The sequence below is a fragment of the Diceros bicornis genome, chromosome 8, assembly GCF_020826845.1.
Source record: "Diceros bicornis minor isolate mBicDic1 chromosome 8, mDicBic1.mat.cur, whole genome shotgun sequence".
Taxonomy (NCBI): Eukaryota; Metazoa; Chordata; class Mammalia; order Perissodactyla; family Rhinocerotidae; genus Diceros; species Diceros bicornis.
In genome coordinates, this window is record NC_080747.1 from 16469974 (window position 1) to 16491361 (window position 21388).

The 21388-nt window shown below is 37.8% G+C and overlaps 1 protein-coding gene across 2 annotated transcripts in view; it reads left to right on the top strand.

The window, feature by feature from the left end:
* Nucleotides 1–21388, top strand: part of SLIT2 (slit guidance ligand 2) — a 364985-nt gene that overhangs the window by 329156 nt on the left and 14441 nt on the right. For both annotated transcript variants that reach the window (XM_058546810.1, XM_058546811.1), the window contains 4 exons: nt 8366–8459; nt 13100–13237; nt 13347–13587; nt 15617–15747. In XM_058546810.1, the coding sequence (XP_058402793.1) occupies nt 8366–8459; nt 13100–13237; nt 13347–13587; nt 15617–15747 (604 nt within the window). The remainder of the gene's footprint in view (nt 1–8365; nt 8460–13099; nt 13238–13346; nt 13588–15616; nt 15748–21388) is intronic.

Genomic DNA, 21388 nt, shown 5'->3' on the forward strand with positions numbered 1-21388 from the left:
TTACCAAGAGAAGAAATCTCTTTAGGGATAATAATGAATTTTGGGACTATGTACTATAATTTTTAATAATAAATGAAAAAAATAATAAATCATTTAGCCAGTTTCTAGGCCAGGATCCGTTCATATTCCAGTCACCAAATGAAACTTAAGGAATACTGGATAATTAGGCATCTATCTTATTTCTCTAATTTTTCCAGATTGTAACTTCTCCAGAGTAAGGACTTTGTCATGCACGTCCTTTAATCATTTGCTGGATCTAACTCAAAATATTTTCCCCCAACATTTTGTTATGAAAATTATTAAACTAAAGCAGCTTTGTATTTTGGTTAAATAAGAAATTCTCACTCCAGAGTACATGTAAATTAATCGTATTTTAAGTGGTTAATTTTCTTTTACACTATTCTTACTAGTTTCAGGAAACACTTAATGTTAACTCCCACATACTATATAATATCTTCGTTATTTATTGATTTGCCAAAGAATCACTATAGTTAAGAATTTTCAAGAATGCCATGAGTTAAACCAGTATTTTTTAAGAAAAAACATATGTAAGAAATTTGAATGTGTGTGGGAAATGTAAATCATTATTAGTGACAAGATTCAACTCAGGTATCCTCTACTTATCATTAGCTTGATGTCGTTGACATAATTTAATAAAACACTTTCAAGATTATTATTTTTAAAATTAGTGATAATAGAGATATTGGTAGTTATTATTAATTGCAGCTATCATTCAAATTCAAGCCAATCTCCAAATTTATTGTAAAGTTGATGAAACAAGACACTGGACTCATTTTTCTCCCCCTCTTTAAGACACAGTGGTTTGTGATTCTCTTGCCTTTGTCACTTTTAACACCCTAAAGGGAGGAGAATATTCATTACTATTTGGGTAGCCTGTCCTGGGAACCCTAGCTGTTAACACCAACTCCCCTTGGAGAGAGGGCTAAGGGTTGATTGGTCCAAGTCAACCAAGACTCACAGTGCTTTAGAGGTTTCTAGCCCTAGCAGCACATGTAGGGTTAACCACTCTGCTGTGCTCTGTTCAGACTTGGACTCTTTTGAAGTGCAGAGGTCATGGTCATGGGCTGCTTCCTCTGCTTGTGCATTGCTTATTACAGACTCTGTTAGAGAAGCTCAGAGCCATAATAGAAAATTTCAGGCAAAGGAGAGGACAGACACATGGAATGAAACAAGAAAGGAAAGAGACATAAGAACCAAAAAAAAAAAGAAAGAAAATAAATAGTGGCATAGATAGAAAGTTTTATTCTCCACTAGAAACTTCCAGTAATTTAGAATTTACCACCTGTATTGGTGTGCTAGTGCTACTGTAATAAAGTAGCACAAACTAGGTGGCTTAAACAACAGAAATTTATTTTCTCACAGTTCTGGAGGTTATAAGTGTGAAATCAAGGTGTCAGCAGTGTTGGTTCCTTTTGAGGGCTATGAGGGAAGGATCTGTTGCAGGCTTTTCTACTTGGCCTGTAGATGGTCATCTTCTCCCTGTGTCTCTTCGTATCATCTTGCCTCTATGCCAGATTTCCCCTTCTTATAAGAACGTCAGCCATATTGGATGAGGGCCCACCCTAATGACCTCATTTTAACTTCATTACCTCTATAAAGACCCTGTCTCCTAGTAAGGTCACATTCTGAGATACTGGAGGACTCCAACATATCATTTTTGGAGGGAGGGGGGACACAATTAAACCCATAACACCACATCACTACATTTAAAATTCTTGATCTTTGTCCAAGAAAACCTGGTCTTTTCATTGTTCCTTATGTCTGGAAGTACTGAAAGGTACTTCCAAAATATACATACCAGAAACCTAGAAGTCCCAGACAAGTCCCACCTCTCCCTCTACCTCATCCAATCCGTCACAAATTCCCATCTATGTTGCTTCCTAGACATCTCTCCAGGCCATCCATATCTCCTCTACCACCACCTGAGTGCAAGCTAAGTCATCTCTCATGTCCATTTATATCTACACCTCTGCAATCCATCCTCCACTGGAGCCAGAATGTTTTTTTCTAAGTCCAGATGCATCTGGCCGTACTCCAACTTAAAACCTTTCAATGGCAGCCCATTGACCATTGAGTAAAGACCTTCTACCACGTGGCCCCTGCCAATCGCTGTGGCCTTGTCTGACCCCATGCTTTCCTGGGCTCGCTCTGTCACTCAGAGCTCATGTTCTCCAGCCACTGCCTGCACAGAGCCTCTGCAAGTGCTCATCATTCCCCCTTCACCTTCACATCCAAGTCTCCCTTCTTCAGAAGAGCCTCCCTCACAGTCAGTCCCCTTTCTAGAGCACCATGACATTTTTCTGTGTAGCATTTACCACGCAGGCAATTTTATAGTTACTTATGAAAGTATTGGATTAATAGCTTTCTCCTCCTCCTCTCATCTCTAAGTTCCATGAGAAATGGGATATCATTTTTCGTTGTTGCTCACCATTATACTCCTAGCGTTAACACAGGTCCTCATACATACACTCAAAATATATGGTGATGTTAGAAATATGATTTGCTATCAGAACCATTAAAAAAAGCCATAGGCAGATCACCCCATAGGTATCATGGAAGAAGTTTGTAGAACAATTCTAAAACTATTTCAGAAGGTGTAATAATAAGAAATGTAAACAAAAAGGTAACTGAAGATACCAGAAGTACAAATGAAGATAAAAGGAAGGAGCCTTTTTGTTTAAGAAGGAAGGCACATTAAAATCAGTTAGGTTCATGGATCTAAAATGAAGCAGGAGGCAAGGCCAGCTCCAAGTACTATTTCCCATAAGAACGAGCAAAGTGCATTGAGGTTTCCACCTCTGCGCAAGAAAATTCACAATATTGGTGCCTCAGAGAACTCTGGGCACGTGCCGACACTGTTTTTACCACTGAATGCAGTAATGTTTTGTACAGCTAAGCTAGACGCTCCCTCTGCTAACTTGCTCTCTGCATTATCTGTCTCTTTAGAAGCATTTGCCTTTTTTTTAAAGACTTTTTAAAGCCACAGTTGACCTTGCACAACTTCAATTCCAATTCCAGAGCCTCATTTTACCGATGAAGAATTGGGGCCTGGAACAATAAAATAGTTCACTTCTCTGCAAGCAGTCCACTGTTTTGTACCGAATAAGCCACAGAAGGCCGCTCCAAGCAATAACTCAGCATCCCATACGTCCTCTCACCCAATAAGAGTAGTTTCTCCCTAAGATCTCTTTATGCTGGTTCACTCTTCACTGCAAACACAGCATGAACTCTGCCGATCCGGCTTTTACTGCTCCGCCTACAAGGTGACCATAACATTTATCATCCAGATCATCTGTGTGGGTGCATGGGGACACTATTGATAATGACCTTGGGACAACAGGTGTAAACTAGGACTGTCCTGAGCAAGCCAGGATGTATGATCATATTACCACTACATCAAATTCTTCAGAAAAACCATGTTTCCAGTTCAGTTAGTAGTGAATTCTGTCTCCTCCTCAAGAACAGGCTTTGAGGAATCAAATTCTTTTAGGGAAGTGGGTGTCACTCTCACCTTACTCCCTCCCAGCTCATCCTAATATAACTGTAGAACTTGGCCATTTCCAGTCCCACTCTGTGCCATACTTTCCTGACAGACACAATCAGGAAGAGGTGATCCAAGACCTAGATGTCGCTTTCTTAAAAAAGACACCTCTATGTAGGACGCGTGGTGCTTTTTCTCCACAAGTTACAGTGGGTCATTCACTAACCCCTGTTACCCTGAAGAGGCAATAATAGACTCTTTGGTTGACCACTCTCTGTTTCTTCTCAAAAACACAGACAACCAACACATATTATATACACACACATACACCCCTTTAACTTCTCATCACCAAAAAAGCTGAAAACTAAAAGCATGAGGAAAATTAATTTGCTCATCAGATCAAAAGTGAAATCACAAGTGCCAGGCAACCATTGTGTTCCATGCTATTGCTTTGTCATTGGGGACTTTTAAGGGTCCAGAGCTAAAAGCAAAGAAATAGGATTTCCTGGGATTTAGTGGAGTGGGTTGGAGCCGAATTATGGAATCAAGGTGTGTTTAGACCCCTGTCTCTTAAGAGGTTCATGGGCACTGAAATTTGACCTGTATTCAACCACATTGCCCTTAACCACTCTGGTGGGCTGACTTACTTTTTCTGATGCCAAGTAAAACACATGAAGACCTGCTCATGGGGTAACAGGTTACAGAACTATGTGTAGTAGAATAAAGAACATTTCCACCTTTCCTCTCAGTTACCTCTCATTTTATCACCTCAGGAAGGGAGGCAACCATTGATGATATTATCTCAGGTCTTGGACCATCAAAAAAGCAAGTTCACTCGCCTTATTTTCCATTGTTTTTCCTTGATTTTTTTTTACTAACTCATTACTGGTTCTGACTACACATATGCCAAAAACAAAAACCAAAGAAAAATTGCATAATGTCCTCTCAATATTATGAGGTTTGGAGAAAGTTTTCAATAGTAACTAAAAGCATATGAGTGCACTACTGTTAGTGCATTTTATTTCCATTCTTCCTGGAAAGCCAATGCAGCTTGCAGATGTCCAGTTTTCCTTTAGTGGTTGGGAAGTAGACATGAAGTCCCTCATTTGTCCATGGGGCTTGCTATATTTCCTATGTTATATTGAGCTCCGAAATCTCACCACTATGGGACACTATTTGAACTTTAAAAACTTCCTTCTTTCAAATACAGCAGAAGCTAATATAATTAGAACAAATTAAAGAAAGAGTCCAGTGAAAACATTTATTTTAATATTCAGTGGGGGAAATTTTTAAGTAACGTTTAAAGGGAGAAGCATATGCTATGTTATTATTAATGATAAGTGACTAATTATTAAATAAAAAATAAACAGAAAAATGTCAAAATCCTGAAATGAAATCCAAGTTGAATATAGGTCAACAACATAGAACCTTGCCTTAAAAAGCATGATTCTTTTGGGCCAGCCCAGTGGCATAGTGGTTAAGTTCTCATGCTCTGCTTCAGTGGCCCGGGGTTCGCAGATTTGAATCCCGGGTGTGGAGGGATGCACCGCTCATCGAGCGGTGTGTGGCAGCGTCCCATGTACAAAATAGAGGAAGATGGGCACAGATGTTAGCTCAGGGCTAATCTCTCTTAGGAAAAAGAGGAGGATTGGCAACAGATATCAGCTCAGAGCCAATCTTCCTCACCAAAAAAGAAAAAAAGATGATTCTTTCTTTCAATAACTATTATTTTAGTATGTCACAGCACCATACTCTAGAGAGATAAAAAGATAGCTAAGCCTAATGTTTGTTCACTATGATCTTACATTCAAAGAAAGGGAATGAGATAAACACCACTAATGTCCAATGCATCTAAAACAGTGCAACCCTACAACCTTACTTTATAGGTTATCATGAACATTAAATGACTGCATATTTGCACAATGTTTAAAACTGTCTGACACACAGTAGTAAGCACTATATAAATGTTTATTAAGTCAATAAAAAATACATACAATATATGTGCCATAAGATAGGTACAAGCAAACGTGACATGTAAAAATTGTAGATAAACAACAAATAGTTGAAAAGATCCAGGAAGATTTCATAAAGAAAGGGATATATTATAGATGGGAAAATTGACAACAGAAATTACGAAAGTTACTACAGTAAAAGGAAACACCAGTAGCCCAGGCATGGAGTTGAGATTAAAACAGTGAATAGACGCAGGTGATGAGTGTAGGGTGGAAGATTGGGCTTTAAAAGTGAGTTAGGCGGTAATGGGATACAGAGACTGCTTTTGTAATATTCGTTAGTGTTGTGATGTTTGGTGATACATCCTTTTTGAAGTAGTCAACCAATCTTACCAGAGTCAAATGTGTAGCAATGGAATGGTCATAAATAAGCATCATACACAACTTTAGCAATGATCAATATTGCTACAATGCTATTCTTATAAGATAGATTCCTTATAAGATAGGAATATTTGACATTGATATAACTTTTCACATTCAAGTTGGCATGCTTAGTCTTAAAGCTGTTGATTACAGATTTGGCAATCTGTTTAGCTAACAGTTTCTTAGAACCATCTCCTTTCTTACTCCTTTCTACATCAAGTTTATGGAGAAATATCCGGTAGAGAATAAGGGTCAACTCTATTTTATTCTCTTAGAGATGAAATTTTCTCTGTTCTGTCTTCAGCCCAGGGTTTTTCTACTGGTTTATTGGGAGCCGATTGAGGGCAGTGTCCATTACGTCCATCCTTATAGCCCCAGGATCTAGCACAGCATCATATATAGTCAGACTTCACTTATGACAAGGACATATTCTGAGAAATGCATCATTAGGCGATTTCATCATTGTTCGAACATCATAGAGTGTACTTACACAAACATAGATGGCACAGCCTACTACACACCCAGGCTATAAGGTACTAATCTTGTGCGACCACCATCATATATGCAGTCCATCTACTGAAACATCATTAGGCAGTGCCTGACTGTGGTAAATTTTTGTGAACTGTGGTTTAGACTAGCTTAATTGGATTGGACTGGGTTGGATTGAATTGGATCAAAGTGAATAAGAACTAAAACATTTCCCCCTTTCTTATCATTTTTAAAACAATTTCTTATGTGGGCATAAATTGGAAAATACATAGAAAGACTTTTATTATATATCTCAAATGGTCCCTCTCTAGCATTAATTTTTACAAACTGCCTTGGATATAGACTGCTGTAAACAGTCTGTATCCAACCAGCTAGATTTGATTAAAAAACTGAAAATGATTTCATCATGGTGGACTGATAAATTATAATGAATAAAATCCATCAAGATGTATTACTTAAAGTAATACTAATTGAAAGTGAAAAGCTTTAAATAAACCCTGTTTAAAAATAGCTCATCATGTATATGTTGTTAAAAACTTTGTATCACAGATTTGGAGACACTTAGAAAGCCTTCTTATAGAAGAAATATATGAGGCTTTCAGGGCAATTACTTCATTTTAAGAGACAGAAAAAAGCTAACTTATCATACACCAAATTGATGTAATAGCTTGATGAGTACATTTACATATTTGCATCATGGAAAAAGATCCTTGAAGTTTAGATAATATGCCACATTTAGTCGTTAAACAACTATTTCTACTAAGTAGGAAAGTATTACCTTAAAAGGACAGTCTTGTAACAAAGGGATATACTGCAAACGCCTGAATTTTTAACCAATGCTGTTTAAATCCACACACTTGAAACAAATAAAAGTTCTAATAGTTTCTTGGAAATGAACAGCTACCTATAGATGTACCACTTTGTTCATTCATTTATTACATATAAAATAATTAAAACGTGTTTAAAAGTAAAGTAGAAAAGGAGAGAACTTTTTTATTTTACATCTTTCTAGTCACCTTTATGTCTCACACAATGATTGAGAAAGTCTTCTCACTGAAAATCATATTTGTCCTAATATATCTGAAAATGAAATATAACCAGCTTATTTGTATCTGAAGAAGTTCCCTAAGAGAGAGTCAAACATGCAGTTCAGCATAGAGTGCCTAGAACCTGCGTGGTTGTGCTCTTAGCTCTCATTTATTGATAAAAATTATGCTTTATGAGCTAGCTGATGCTCAGAAAAAAGCTTATGTTCTGTATCTAGATTTATTCTCCTTTTGCTTTTTTCTTTCTATCTGATGGTTGCAGCTAAGGAGTATTCTGTTGAGCTGTTACAATAAGTCATAAGACGGAAACAAAGTCTTTTTCTTCTAGACTTATAAGACCTTGGAGACTATGAAGATTTGTTTCTTCATAGTCTTCACAGAAAAAAAGAATTATTTTTTCAAACATAAAACAACAGAATAAGCCAGACATAAAGGAGTACATCTCGAATGATTCTATATAACTAATCTATAGTCACATAGGCACAACTAATCTATAGTCCTGTAAGGATAGTGGTTACTTACCCTTGGGATCGGGCTTCTGGGATGCTGGTATGTGGTGTTTCTGGATGTGGATGCTGGTTACATGAGTGAGTTCAGTTTGTGAATATTCATTAGCTATTCATTTAACTTTTGGATATATGCTATACTCAAAAAAAGTCCAAAAATAAATAAATAAATCGAAATGAAAAGCATTCTGATGTCCTCTTCCTAATTCCAAAAGTATATTCTAAAGGGGCTCATATTAGTCACAGATCTCAATAGTTGTGTTGTCCCAAATCATAAGAGTATTTAGCAGTAGAACCAGCATTTTGGATCTTCTGCTTCCATATCTTGTGATTTTTTTTTTTCCCCAATCACAAGCTGCGCTAACCTCTAAGGCCCTTGACACAGCTTGCTGGCAGGAAGCCTGTTAACCTTTCTCTAAGAACTAACACCATTTGCCATATTAACAGGAGAGTTGTGTGAGGAGAAGCTGGACTTCTGTGCCCAGGACCTGAACCCCTGCCAGCATGACTCCAAGTGCATCTTGACGCCAAAGGGATTCAAGTAAGTCAGAGGCTGACTCGGGGCTCACAATCAGGGGAGGAGTCTGTTCTTTTAGGAACCCCTCTTCTCCTTCTTCCTTTGAGGACCTGACTTCACACCTTTGCTCAGGATTAAAGGAACATACTCTCTAGTGTCAATGGCATTTTTATAAATGTTCTTATACAGCATGGACTTTTTTTTTTAGTACACTAAAGAAAATAAAAGAGAGTGTTTCCTTTTGTTCCATGACTCTTCCTGGGAAGTCACATATGAAATAAAGTTGCCTTTGACTGTGTTTACTTAAATTTATTTGAAGGCTAAATAAATGTGTCATATCTGCTAGGTGCTTCATTATCTGAATGTAAGTCCGTGATAAAACAGGGAGTTTATCTAATGTATCTGAAAATTTTTCGGTCTGCTACAATACTTGAACTATCCAAGGTGAGGAGGACAGAGTGACGGTGTGCCCCAGGTTGCCCCAGGACAGTCCCAATTTATGCCTGTTGTCTCAGTGTAATTATTAATCGTGCCCCTTTCACCTTAAATATGTCTTGTGTGGGATGATAAAGCACGCAGTCACTCTAGATAGAGGGCTCCTGCAAGTGATCTCAGAACTGCAAAATCATTTCTTTTTCCTCCTCAGCAATCTTCCTGAAATATGTTTGGTATCAAATAAAATGAATCCTTTGATACCATCCTGAAACATTTTAAGGGTCTGTCAATAGCAACTTCTCTTCTTAGTGCTGGCAGTACTTTAGAGTTCATTTGTTCCAAATTCTTCATTTTATATGTGAGGAAACCATGGCCCAGAGAGGTTGGGTGGCTGTCCAAAGATCTCTTATTCCGTGGCAGAGCTGGAGCTGAGTTTTTCTCATACAGGTTACCTCTAAGACGTTTTATAGTTTATAAACATTATAGTTGGTTTGTTATAGAAAGTAAGCTGGATTCTCAAGAATGACACAGTTGGGTTCAGGAGTTGAGCTGTGTTTATATCAGATAACTAGCAAATAGCATTATTTGTTCCTTCACCTAATGTTTGTTGAGCGTCTGCCATGGGCCGGGGCACGTGGTAATAATACCATCTCATGGTTTTGTAGTGCTTTATAGCTGTTCACTTTCACATACTTCATCTTCTCAGTGGAATGACTCAGACTTAATTGCCATAGGATTCAGAGAATTAAAATGTACTTAGGTCAGGAATGGTTTATAAGAGAAGATGAGATTTGAGCTGGGACTCCAACATATTGATACTTGTCAACAGATCATCAGACTTTCTAAGTTGGGTGGGAGGTGGTGTCAGTTCACCAGACCCCCATTGCTGTTCAAAGATCAATCTGAATAAAACACTTATTCTCGTTTTATTTGGAGAATATTCTTTTGTTTCATCTGGTTTAAAATTCATCATTTTGGAATATGCAGAAACACTTGCAGCACCTGCTGCTTCCATTTGATGCCCTATTGAGAAAGAAAAGAATATCTTTGATTCTGTTTTTCACTTTATTTTAGTTTATATCCCTAAGCAAAAAACAAAAATCTTATTGAAATCTTTACTTTCTACAAAATTCTGCACTGCATTCTGTTCATCCAAATACTGTACGTAAATTATTTTAACTCCTAATGGCTTTGATCTGCCCAGAATTGAATTTGGCAGGTTGAAAGTGCATGACTTACGTAACAAATATCATCATTTCTCAGAGAAATTAGTCAGTCGAGCAGGTGGTTTTCCAGAATTGCTTATCTGCTGTGCAGGTTTCACAGGGTTTTGTGCTTTGTAATTATAAGATAAAGTATTAGTAAGACTCAATGGAAACCACTAAAAATAAGGGAATTCGTCTTCAAAAAGACTAATCCTTAATACAGTATGTTCCATCGCTATCAATTAGATTGCACACTCTTAAAAGTGCATCTTGCTGGATTATGGGTTAGCTGATTTGGGAACCCATGGTTTTCAGCAGTAATCTGTAAGCTTGTTTTACAGCTGTATGTAATTCAGCAGAAAAAAGGTTAAGCCATAGTGTATGCTATTGCTCCCATCTTATAAATAATTGCACATTGTGGGAAAGGGATTTGCCAAAAGAAAATGGACTTAAAAACCAAAACTATATGAAGCTGCTAAAGAATCTCTACTGACAAATGTTGTTTGGACAAGTTGTACTGTTACTTCAACTTCATTTTCTTATGACTAAGCTAACAGAGCTGGTTTTACTTTTCCTGCTTTATTATATACCTCATAAATCTCCTATATTGCTTTGAGATATTTTTAGACCATGATATGCCATAAGCAGTATTTTCAAGCATGCATGTCACTTAGCCAATTTCTGGGCTTCTAAACAGTGTGTTTTATATTCTATGCTTTCTTCCTCTCTCCTTGTCAGATAATAGAGTTGAGGGAATGTGATAGGTTTTATTGCTAATACAAAGTTTAAGGAATTCTTAATTAAATATTTTCTTCCTGTTGTGAAACCCGGTCTGAGGAGCAAAAGAAAGACAAAAATGTTTGTCGTAACATGACTCCAGGTTCTAATGGGCTTGAAAAATGGTATTTGTGGAGAAGAGAATATAAAATAGCTCTTAGACAGCCACTGCGGTGAATGTGTGGTTCTCTTATCTTTTGCTTTGATTTCTTTTCTCAGATAAATAATTCAGAGTGTTTCAAAGCATTTCTTCTTTCTTTTAATGCTTGGCACTTCAGCGGTCCTGCTCACATTAACACTGATGGAAGCTCTCTTCTCAGGCCTTGTCCGTCTAGTTGAGAATGTCTGTGGCCACTTAGCATCCATTTAACTTCAGACTTGCTGTTTACTTTGCTTTGTTATGATTTAGCATTAAAACCACTGGCTCTAGAGAAATCGTGCTTATGCAGTGAGCTCAATTTATTTTCTAATTCATACATGCAGAGCTGAAAGTCTATGTGTTACCCTTAGAGTGTGTATACTCTCATTTATTTTAATTCATCAGCTCTCCAGGAACTCTTAAATCCTGATTTTGCATTTTCAGACAAAACCCTCAGCATTCGGTAATGTCCACATTCACTTGGGTGTTTTTAATTATCCTCATTCATTTAAATCCTAATGGCTTTGAAATAGAAAAGTGGATAATTAGTATAGACTAAACCATAAAGATTTACAGAATTGTAAAGACTTACAAAGAATTATTTTTAAAAACCTACCATTTATTAATCATGCATTAGATATCAAACACTGTACTAATTATTTTATGGATAGTGTTTTTATTTAATCTTTTGACAAACCTATGAGATGGGAATTATTGTATACATGTTACAGATGAAGAAATGATGAATGAAAAGATTACATACACTTAAGGATGAGGCCAGGATACAAACGCAGTTCTGTCTAACTGCAAAGTCCAAATTCTGTAAGACTAAACCAAAGTTTCCTGGTTTATTTGTTTCTTAAAGTCAGTGAACCCTTTCTTAAACCTAAAACAGAAACGCTCATGGAAGCCCAATGTGTAAAACTAATAAATCACAATAGGAGGCAGAAGGAAGCTGCCAGAAGGCCCCTCCCCATCAATGGCCGCATCCCTAGGGGTTCCATGGTTCCCTATAGCTCTACAAAGCATAGTTTGAAAACCACTGCACATACCACACAGCTTGTCCTCAGGCAACTCTAAAGTCCTGGGTGGTTGGTGTCATAGTAGAGATGCCAGTGGTCAGCACTAGAGAACAACAGGTTTTAAAGGGAGCCCTGAGGAGTTAATTATCTAACAGCGTAGTGCTGTGGTTAGAAATCCAGGCTTTCTTGTCAGATTCCTGGGGTTCAGCTCCTGGCTGTGGCACTTACAAGTTGAATGTCCTTGGGTAAGGTACTTAACCAATTTGTCCCTTAGTTTTCTCACCTGTAGAGTGGAGTAATGGTATCACTGATGTCACAGGGCTGTGGAGAGGATTCATTGAACCCCTATATGCACAGGGGTTAGGACAGGGCCTGGACAGAGAAAGTGCTCAAAGAACATCAGCTGTGTTATTATCCTTGGTTCTTCACCATCAGGAGCTAAGACCCCTTCCACCCCCACACCACCAGAGAGAACAGGCTGAAAAGCTGACCATGGGATTGGCCCCAGGAATTTTGTAGCAGTTCCCCTGCTCCACCCGGTTAAGTCAGCCCCCGTTTTGCCATAATGATTATCTGGATTCATGGTGAATGAGGGAATCCAATGTTAACATATTTACTTTTCATAAAATTATATTTTATTCCAATGCATCTAGTCTCTACTAGAAAATAAAAATGTTAATTGTTCTTAAAAATATGCTTAGTATGCTTAGTAAATTTTGCAATTGATCATCTCAGCAGCTCAAGTGAATTAGAGCTGAAAATAGAGAACACTGTAGGTAAATAAAGTGGGGAAAGAGAGAGGGAGGTAGGAGGAAGAAATGAACCCTGGTGCAATTATTCTATTCTTACTTGGATTGTGGATTCGAGAGGTAAAATCACCATTCCTCTGATAGATCGCAGTGAGAAACCACAGACTACTTTTCAGATCAGTACTACTTTCTAGGCATCCATTAATTTTTAGGCTCTATGAACCTGTTCTAAATAAGCTTTTTAAAGATGGTTCCATTTTTTTCTAGATGAAATGCAACTGTTTTACTTACTTTGGCTCAGTTGGGTTTGAAACTGTTTACCTGCTTGTTCAAACAGATGTGACTGCACGCCAGGATACATAGGCGAGCACTGCGACATAGATTTTGACGACTGTCAAGATAACAAGTGTAAAAACGGAGCCCACTGCACCGATGCGGTGAACGGCTACACGTGCATCTGCCCCGAAGGATACAGGTAGAAGCAGAAATACGCATTTGGATTTGGAGTTAGGTCCTACAGGTCTCAATTCACATTGGCAATTAAATGAAATCTAATTGGCATATTTTTTCTGTTTACTGTTTAGTGGCTTGTTCTGTGAATTTTCTCCACCCATGGTCCTCCCTCGTACCAGCCCCTGTGATAATTTTGATTGTCAGAATGGAGCTCAGTGCATCATCAGGATAAATGAGCCGATATGCCAGTGTTTGCCTGGCTACCAGGGAGAGAAGTGTGAAAAATTGGTCAGTGTGAATTTTGTAAACAAAGAGTCTTATCTTCAAATTCCTTCGGCCAAGGTTCGGCCTCAGACGAACATCACTCTGCAGGTAAGATTTCCCCCACCAGCAAGAGCTGATCTCATCTTAAAGCCAATTCAGCTTGAAAGCATAAACATCCGTGGTAGTTTGTGAGTGATACTGTATCTTAAATAGACGGCTACAGAGTGCACAACACAGTGACAGAAAATGCTGCTTGTGTGAAAAGTTTCAATCATTCTTCTCTCCAACATTTATATTTTTCAAAACTAAATGGGACCCTGGTATTTTTATTGACTACTTGATTGTATGAAAAAAAAACACACAGCAACAAAATATATCTCTTTGTTTTGTGCTCGGATAAAGGCATTTTAGTCATTTATGTTTATGGCTCTGCAGTCCAGGCCCTGCACAAGAGGAAGGTTTTTTTTAGGAAACCTGCAGCTGAGGAGAGCGCAGGGGAGACAGAAGACATCTTAGCAAATATTGAGCCAGTGTCTTTTAATTGTTCACCCAGAACCTTTAAGAATTGACATAAAGTTAACAGACTCAACTTTTATTGTACAGTATCCTCCCTTATCCACAGGGGATACCTTCCAAGACCCCCAGTGGACACCTGAGACCACAGATAGTACCAAACCCTATATGTACTATGTTTTTTCCTAGACATACATACCTATGATAAAGTTTAATTCATAAATTAGACACAGTAAGAGATTAACAATAACTAATAATAAATAGAACAATTATAACAATATACAGTAATATAAGTTACTGTGGATCTTAGTGACCTGAGCACATTATTTTATTTTTCTTTGCTTATTAATTCGAGAACTTTCGCCTTTTCACTTAGAGGAAGCACTTTATGGTTTCTCTTTGGCATATCCGAATTGCCAGCATCACCTCTCTTGCGCTTTGGGGCTATTATTTAGTAAAATAAGGGTTATTTGAACACAACACTGCAATACTGTGACAGTCGATATGGTAACCGAGATGGCTACTAAGTAACTAACCAATGGGTAGTGCATACAGCGTGAGTACACTGGACAAAGGGATGGTTCACATTCCATGCTGGACGGAGTGGGCTGGCATGAGATTTCATCACGCTACTCAGAATGGTGAGCACTTCAAATCTTATGAATTGTTTATTTCTGGAATTTTCCATTTAATATTTTTGGATCGTGGTGGACCGTAAGTAAGTGAAACTGCAGGAAGCAAAACTGCGGATAAGGGGGGACTACTCTAAGTCTTTCCACCAAGTCACCGTGTAACTTTGAGCAAGGCATTCAGACCCCTACGGAAGGAGTTAGACTGGATTAGGGGTAATAAATTTAAGATGCTATACATGGGGCAAATTGAGGCTGCATGTTTGTTTTATCTGGTTAGCAAAATATTTAATATGTTTTGAATTCAAATGACTTTAGCCAATTTTCTGTAGATCCCACTCCTAATTTGGTTCACCCTGACACTCCAGTGAGGGACAGGGTGTTCTTTAGAAGTCAGGAAGCATGAGACCCTGGAAGGCAGGCAGGCCTTCTTCAAAAAGCCTGTCTCCCTGCCTTCTAACATTTGCCACACCAGACTGTTATGAGAAGTACCCAGAGGTGTTCAGGCTTAAGTCCTAACTTGTATTGAACTGGTCCCTCAAAAGCCCAAAAGGGCCAGAAAGCAGGATCAAAAACAGGTTTCCCCCTCTTCATGACATAGCTATAAATAATTTGTTTTTTTATATGGAATATGAAAATCAGTCTTGCTCATTGAAGTCACATTTCACATATGCCGTAAATAAAGCCTATAACAGGAGCAATAACAGCAGGTAGGTAAAAATCTCCAGCAAAGAAAGTTCTAAGCACACCCAGGGTGTTCACATATTTGTTATCGTTATTTTTAAAGTTCTTTATGAATTTCTCTGTAACAAAGTAGTTTAGGAACAGGCTGCCTTTCAGGTAATCATTCCAACATGCGTTATTATTTTCTTATAGCAGCCATAAGGAAAAAACAAACCATAGCAAAAACTCTTCACTAAGTGATCATGTTTCTTTTTGATGAAATACATTTGGATGTCATACGTCCCATTAATGTCAAGCTTACTTCCTACTAGATTGCCACAGATGAAGACAGCGGAATCCTCCTGTATAAGGGTGACAAAGACCATATCGCCGTAGAGCTCTACCGGGGACGTGTTCGCGCCAGCTACGACACCGGCTCTCACCCGGCTTCTGCCATTTACAGGTGAAGATCTCTCAGTTACTGGTAAAGGTGAAAACAATTGTTCAATGAAGAACTGTTTCTCCTCTATTATTTTGTAACCGGGGGAGGAGGGAATAATTTTTCTGCAGCGAGCTTCATGATAAGTGAATTAGTTAGGGGCCTGGCAGGAACAGATGGCATACTCAAGTTGGATGATTTGAGGAGAGATTTATAAGGGCACTGTTTATAAAGATTGGTAGGAACAGTACAGTAACCTGGGGCTGGTAACCAGGGACACTGCTACTACCCATATGCTTGAAGGGGTGTGGGGAGGCAGCAGTTATGGAAATCCATGCTCAGAAAAGGAATTATGATTGCCTGACATAAGCAGTGACCTTCAGTGGGGGAATGCAGTCAGCCCTCAGGGAGGGAACCAGGGTTTTAAATACCAGACCCCAATCTCCTTCCTCCCAACGATTTCCTGCCCATGCTTCCCTTTGGCCAAGTCAGATGTCAGAAAACCAGGAATCCACTGATCCTGGTAACACAGGAGCCTCCCCGGGCTCAGAGCAGGGTGAAGATGGATGGAGAGTAGCTCTAGAGCAACCACTGCAAGGTTCCCAGCACAGTGAGTAATTTAAAGGTACATTCACACAATATGTATTTATTGAGCACCAACTATATATCAGCCACTGTTCTAAGCTTTCAGGAACAAAGCCCCTGCCCTTAGGGAGCTTTCACATAATAAGCCAATGGACACATACAATATGTGATAGGTCATCTTATCATTCATTTTGGGAGTTTTCTAATAGTGTAATGATATTGATGATAAATTGAAGATGTGAAAGGGACGTGTTCATGGAGAATACATTTTGCTGGAAGTGTGCTTTTTGCATAAGACTACCTTCAGAGCCCCTCTCTTGGGTTTCAAAACCAATTTTCTCTCCTCCTGTAAACAAGTTCCCTAGCTAATTTCTCCACGTGTAGAAATAACTGCTACCTTTTTGAGCAGGGTCACAAAGTCATACACAGTTTTTCCAGGCAGGTAACTTAAATGAATTAAGCAGGCCAGTTGCAGGAAAAGAATATGCTTTCATCCTTTTACTCTTGAAAAGACCTAACTTTTTAGAGAAGTATTCCTCTACTACAAATAGCTTTGATATTGGCAATATAATAGGAATGGTTGTGACTGGAGTGAACTAAAAGCAAATCTGTCTCGAAACAGGGCTACCCCACATCTACTCAGTTCTCCTTGAATGATGCCATGTAAAAACGTGGGCCCAGAGTTTTGCCAGAATTCCTGGTTTCTTAAGGAAAGGCAGAAATCTGGCTTTTTCAAATATAGAGGTTTCCCTCCTCTAAATATCAGTTCACATTTTTTAAAAATACCATATGTGGTGAACAAAATGAATCTGTAGGCAAACACACTTGGCAACAAGTTTGTGGGCATTGATTGGGGCATAAAGGGGAGACACTGGCCTCTATATTATTGATGTTATTCTTATATATATTAATGTGCTTCAAAAGCCTTCACATTTTATTTGATCTTTTATAACAGTTCTGGGAGAGTATATGCCAATTGTAGCTGTGAATGGAATTCGACAAGTCCTTTTGGTGGTGAGCTAACCCATTTGGGCATATTTAGAGCATGGAAACAAACACATAATTATTGGTTTCCAAGTAGAATACAATAGTTATTTCATCTCCAAATGGTGATGAATTGGCGCCAACATTTTAGATATTGCTAGGCCTTAAATTATATAGCTTCAATTTGTTTCAGACCATAAAAAGATTTCAGAATATTGATTTTGTGGTTGATTTTTGGTTTTGATTTTTTTGTTTTCTATTATGCAATGAAGCATCACAGAACTCTCAGAAACCACAGTAAACCACAGTAAAGAAACCAAAGTAAAGTTCTTGAGGTTGGCTTATTAAAGCTAGTATTCATATAAAATATATTTAAAATATTTCTAGATAAGTTGTAGAAACCCAAATGATTATATCCAAATGAGGACTTACTATAAAGTTTATGTATGTTTATGTGAGTTTATGTTCATTACCATTTTTGCCTAAATAACAATAGAATATACCCTGTGACATTTATAAAAAATAATATCCAATTGCACACTTTTGTTCTGAACCAGAAATCCACGTTTCTGATTGCAGATCATCTAATGGAGACATATATTGTGAGGTCCAAGGAAAACATAACTTTCATTTATTTCTCGCTCTTTTGTTTATGGCACAACAATCAAGAATAGTTGTTACATTATTTTTAAGGAAAAGAAAATAAGCAACAATTACCTAAAATTCAGATAGAGAGATGATAGATTAATTGATTGATTGATATGGATACAGGATATGTATACAAAATATATTTAATATATGAATATGTTAGTATTCCAGTTGGGGATAATAAAAAAATGCTTTTGTGAAATAGCGATTGCTGAGAACATTATTTCAACACACTAGGAAAATCTGGTGTTTGACAGGTAATAATCATATTAGCTATGTGTGTGTTCAGATTTAGGCTTGGCTAATTACTAGTATATAAACTTAAGCAAAGTACTTAATCGTTCTGTGTCTCAGAATCTATATCTGTAAATAATATAGCAACTACCTCATAAGATCACTATGAAGATTTATTCTACACTCAGCTCTGTCCTCACTCTTCACTCAACATTGTCTTCATTCTCATCTCCCTTCTAGCAATATAGGAAAATCTTTCTGATGTCTCTTTCTGGAGTGTAGCAGAGGAGTTGAAAGTGTACCCTCAATCCTCATACATTAACCCTAGAAGTACAGATTGTTTACAATGTCTATGGAGGGCAATTTGGAAATATCTATGCCACTTCTTGGCATTTATCCTACAGATATACCTGAAGACATAGAAATGACGTGTGCACAAAGTGATTTGCTGTGGCATTGGTCAAAAAGTTAGGAAACAACTCAGGTTTCTATCTAAATAAACTACAGTACATCCACACAATGGAATGTACTATTAAAAGGGAAAAGGAAGGGAGCCAGCCCTGATGGCCTACCTGTTAAAGTTTGGTGCACTCTGCTTTGGTGGCCCAGGTTCTGTTCCCAGGCGTGGAACCATACCACTTGTCTGTCAGTAGCCATGCTGTGACAGGGGCTCACATAGAAGAAGGAGAAGAACTTACAACTATATACAACTATCTACTGGGGCTTTGATGGGGAAAAAGGAAGAAAAAAGGAGAAAGATTGGCAACAGATGTAAGCTTAGAGCAAATCTGCCCCTGCAAAAAAAAAAAAAAAGGAAAAGAAAGCGAGAGAGGGAGGAAATGAGAAAGTTCTCTGTGTATGATATTGAAAGATTTCCAAGGTATATCGCTCAATTCAAAAGGAAAAAAAAAGTGAGCCATCCCTGATGGCCTAGTGGTTAAGTTTCAGCACTCTTATCACTTCGGCAGCCTGGGTTCGTTTCCCAGTCACGGAACCACACCACCCATCTGTCAGTTGCCATGCTGTGGTGGCAGCTTACGTAGAAGAACCAAAAGGACTTAGAACTAGGATATACAAGCATGCACTGGGGCTTTGGGGAGGAAAATAATAAAAAGAAAAAAAAAGAGGAAGATTAGTGACAGATGTTAGCTCAGGGTGAATCTTTCCCTGCAAAAAGAAAAAAAAGTAAGGCAGAGATGGGTAAATAAATATATATATTTGTATTTCCACGTATTTACATGAAGAAAAAACCAAGAATAGAGAAGAACGAGTAAGGTGGAAGCACAATTTGTATGTGAATACCATTTTATATCATTTTGATTTTTGAATTATTTGAATGTCAGTACCATTCAAAAATAAAATTGAAGTAATAGAAAAGAGCAGGTGCTCTCAACAGTCTACCTTGATGCAAGTCCCAGCTCTGCCATCTACTAACTGTGTGTCTTGGGCAAATTGTATAAGCTCTCTGGGCCTCACCTGGTAAAGGGCTATAGTAAATCATAGCTCTGTCTTTGTGGGATTGTGGTGAGAATTTTATGATTTGATATGTGTAAGATATTTAGAACAATACATACCAAACAGTAAACAACGATAGCTCTTGGGATCACAAATTCAGAACGTCCAAAACTAGATTTTTTGCTTCACCCAAACGCATGTTCCTGTTGAATTCCTAATTTCATTGAGAGGCCTCACTGTCTCCTTGGGCATCAGAAGTGGAGCGGAGTTACTCTTGACTTTTTTCTTTCCTTCACCTTCAACTTGAAATTTGTTCCAAGTCTTAATTCTGCTCCTAATTTTCTGGCATTTATCCAAATGCCTCTGACCTTGCTCAGGCCTTACTAGAATATGAACTCTGATGAAAGGTACTGCTTCTCCATCATTATAGCAAAACCCATCAATAACACCGTTGCCATCAGCTTTCCCATAAGTTGCTTAATAGATATTTTGTTTGGTTGAATTAAATTTTCAAATCTTGATGTATTTCCACTTTATATAACTTCTTTAAAATTACATCACACTAATATTTTAAAGGAGGTATTTTTACATAAGCTTACCTCAGAAAATTTAAGTTCAGTTTAATTGCATGATTTTATGTTATATGAGATTTACTTTGGTAAAACTTTATTTTCCAAATTATGCATTATTTAATGTGCTGTTGGAGCATCACACATGTGAATAATTTTGTACATCAGGTGCATCTTTTCAATTGCTTGGTTAATTTTCAACATTGATGGAAAATGGATTTTATTTATTTTAGTAAAATGAAATCTGTTAAATTAGAGAAAAAATCATATATTAAGTTACTGTTTCTATTGTAGTATAGTTTTTGGTTTAAAAAGTTTGATTTTATATGTCAATTTTTTTCTAGAATGAATCAATATGAGAACAATTATTTCATGGAAGTATGTCTGGAGGGAGTAGTTAACATAGCTGTAAGAGTGTTAAAGAAAATCCAGGATGTCGTAATTATTTCTTTTGCAGTAGAACTGAAGTGGCATGTATGTTTTCTCATTTTATTTCTTACATCTGATGGAAGATTGTGGTTTCTTGTAGACATGCATATACTGCTAACAGGGCCAGAAATACGGGCAGTGGTGTAGAGCAGGTGTTTTCAAATAGCATGCATCAGAATCACCTGAAAGGTGTGTTAATATACAGATTACTGGGCTCCATTTCTAGTTTGTGACTCAGATCTGGGATAAGCCCAAAAATTCTCATTTCCACAAGTTTCCAGGTGATGCTCTGGTCCAGGGACCCCAATTTGAGAACCATTTGTGTAAAAGGAATATATTTGAGCTGTGCTCTGAGAGCTGATGGTGTGCGTCTTTTCTCATATCCAAATTCCATGACATCATGCTTGATGTCGGCCTTCTTGGGAGTATTTCCACCACAGTAGTGAGCAAATGCTATAAATCCAGACTCTTTTTTCAGAGAGCCAGTTGTTAAGCATTTGCCTGCACTCTGCTGTCTAAGGGACCTAATCACAACAACAGAGATGATATAGCTGCCTAACAAGTGAATGAGTGTAGAATATCGCACACATGCCTGATTTTTATAAGGCTTAGAGCATAGCATAAAGAGGGACTTGATAATGGTGCCATGAATGAATGAATGAATGAATGGCAGCTAAACTTAAAGCTAACATTAGCAGTAGTCCCTCAGATAGGGATGGAGTAACACATTTTTTCCTCAAGTAGGCTGATAATTGATTGCC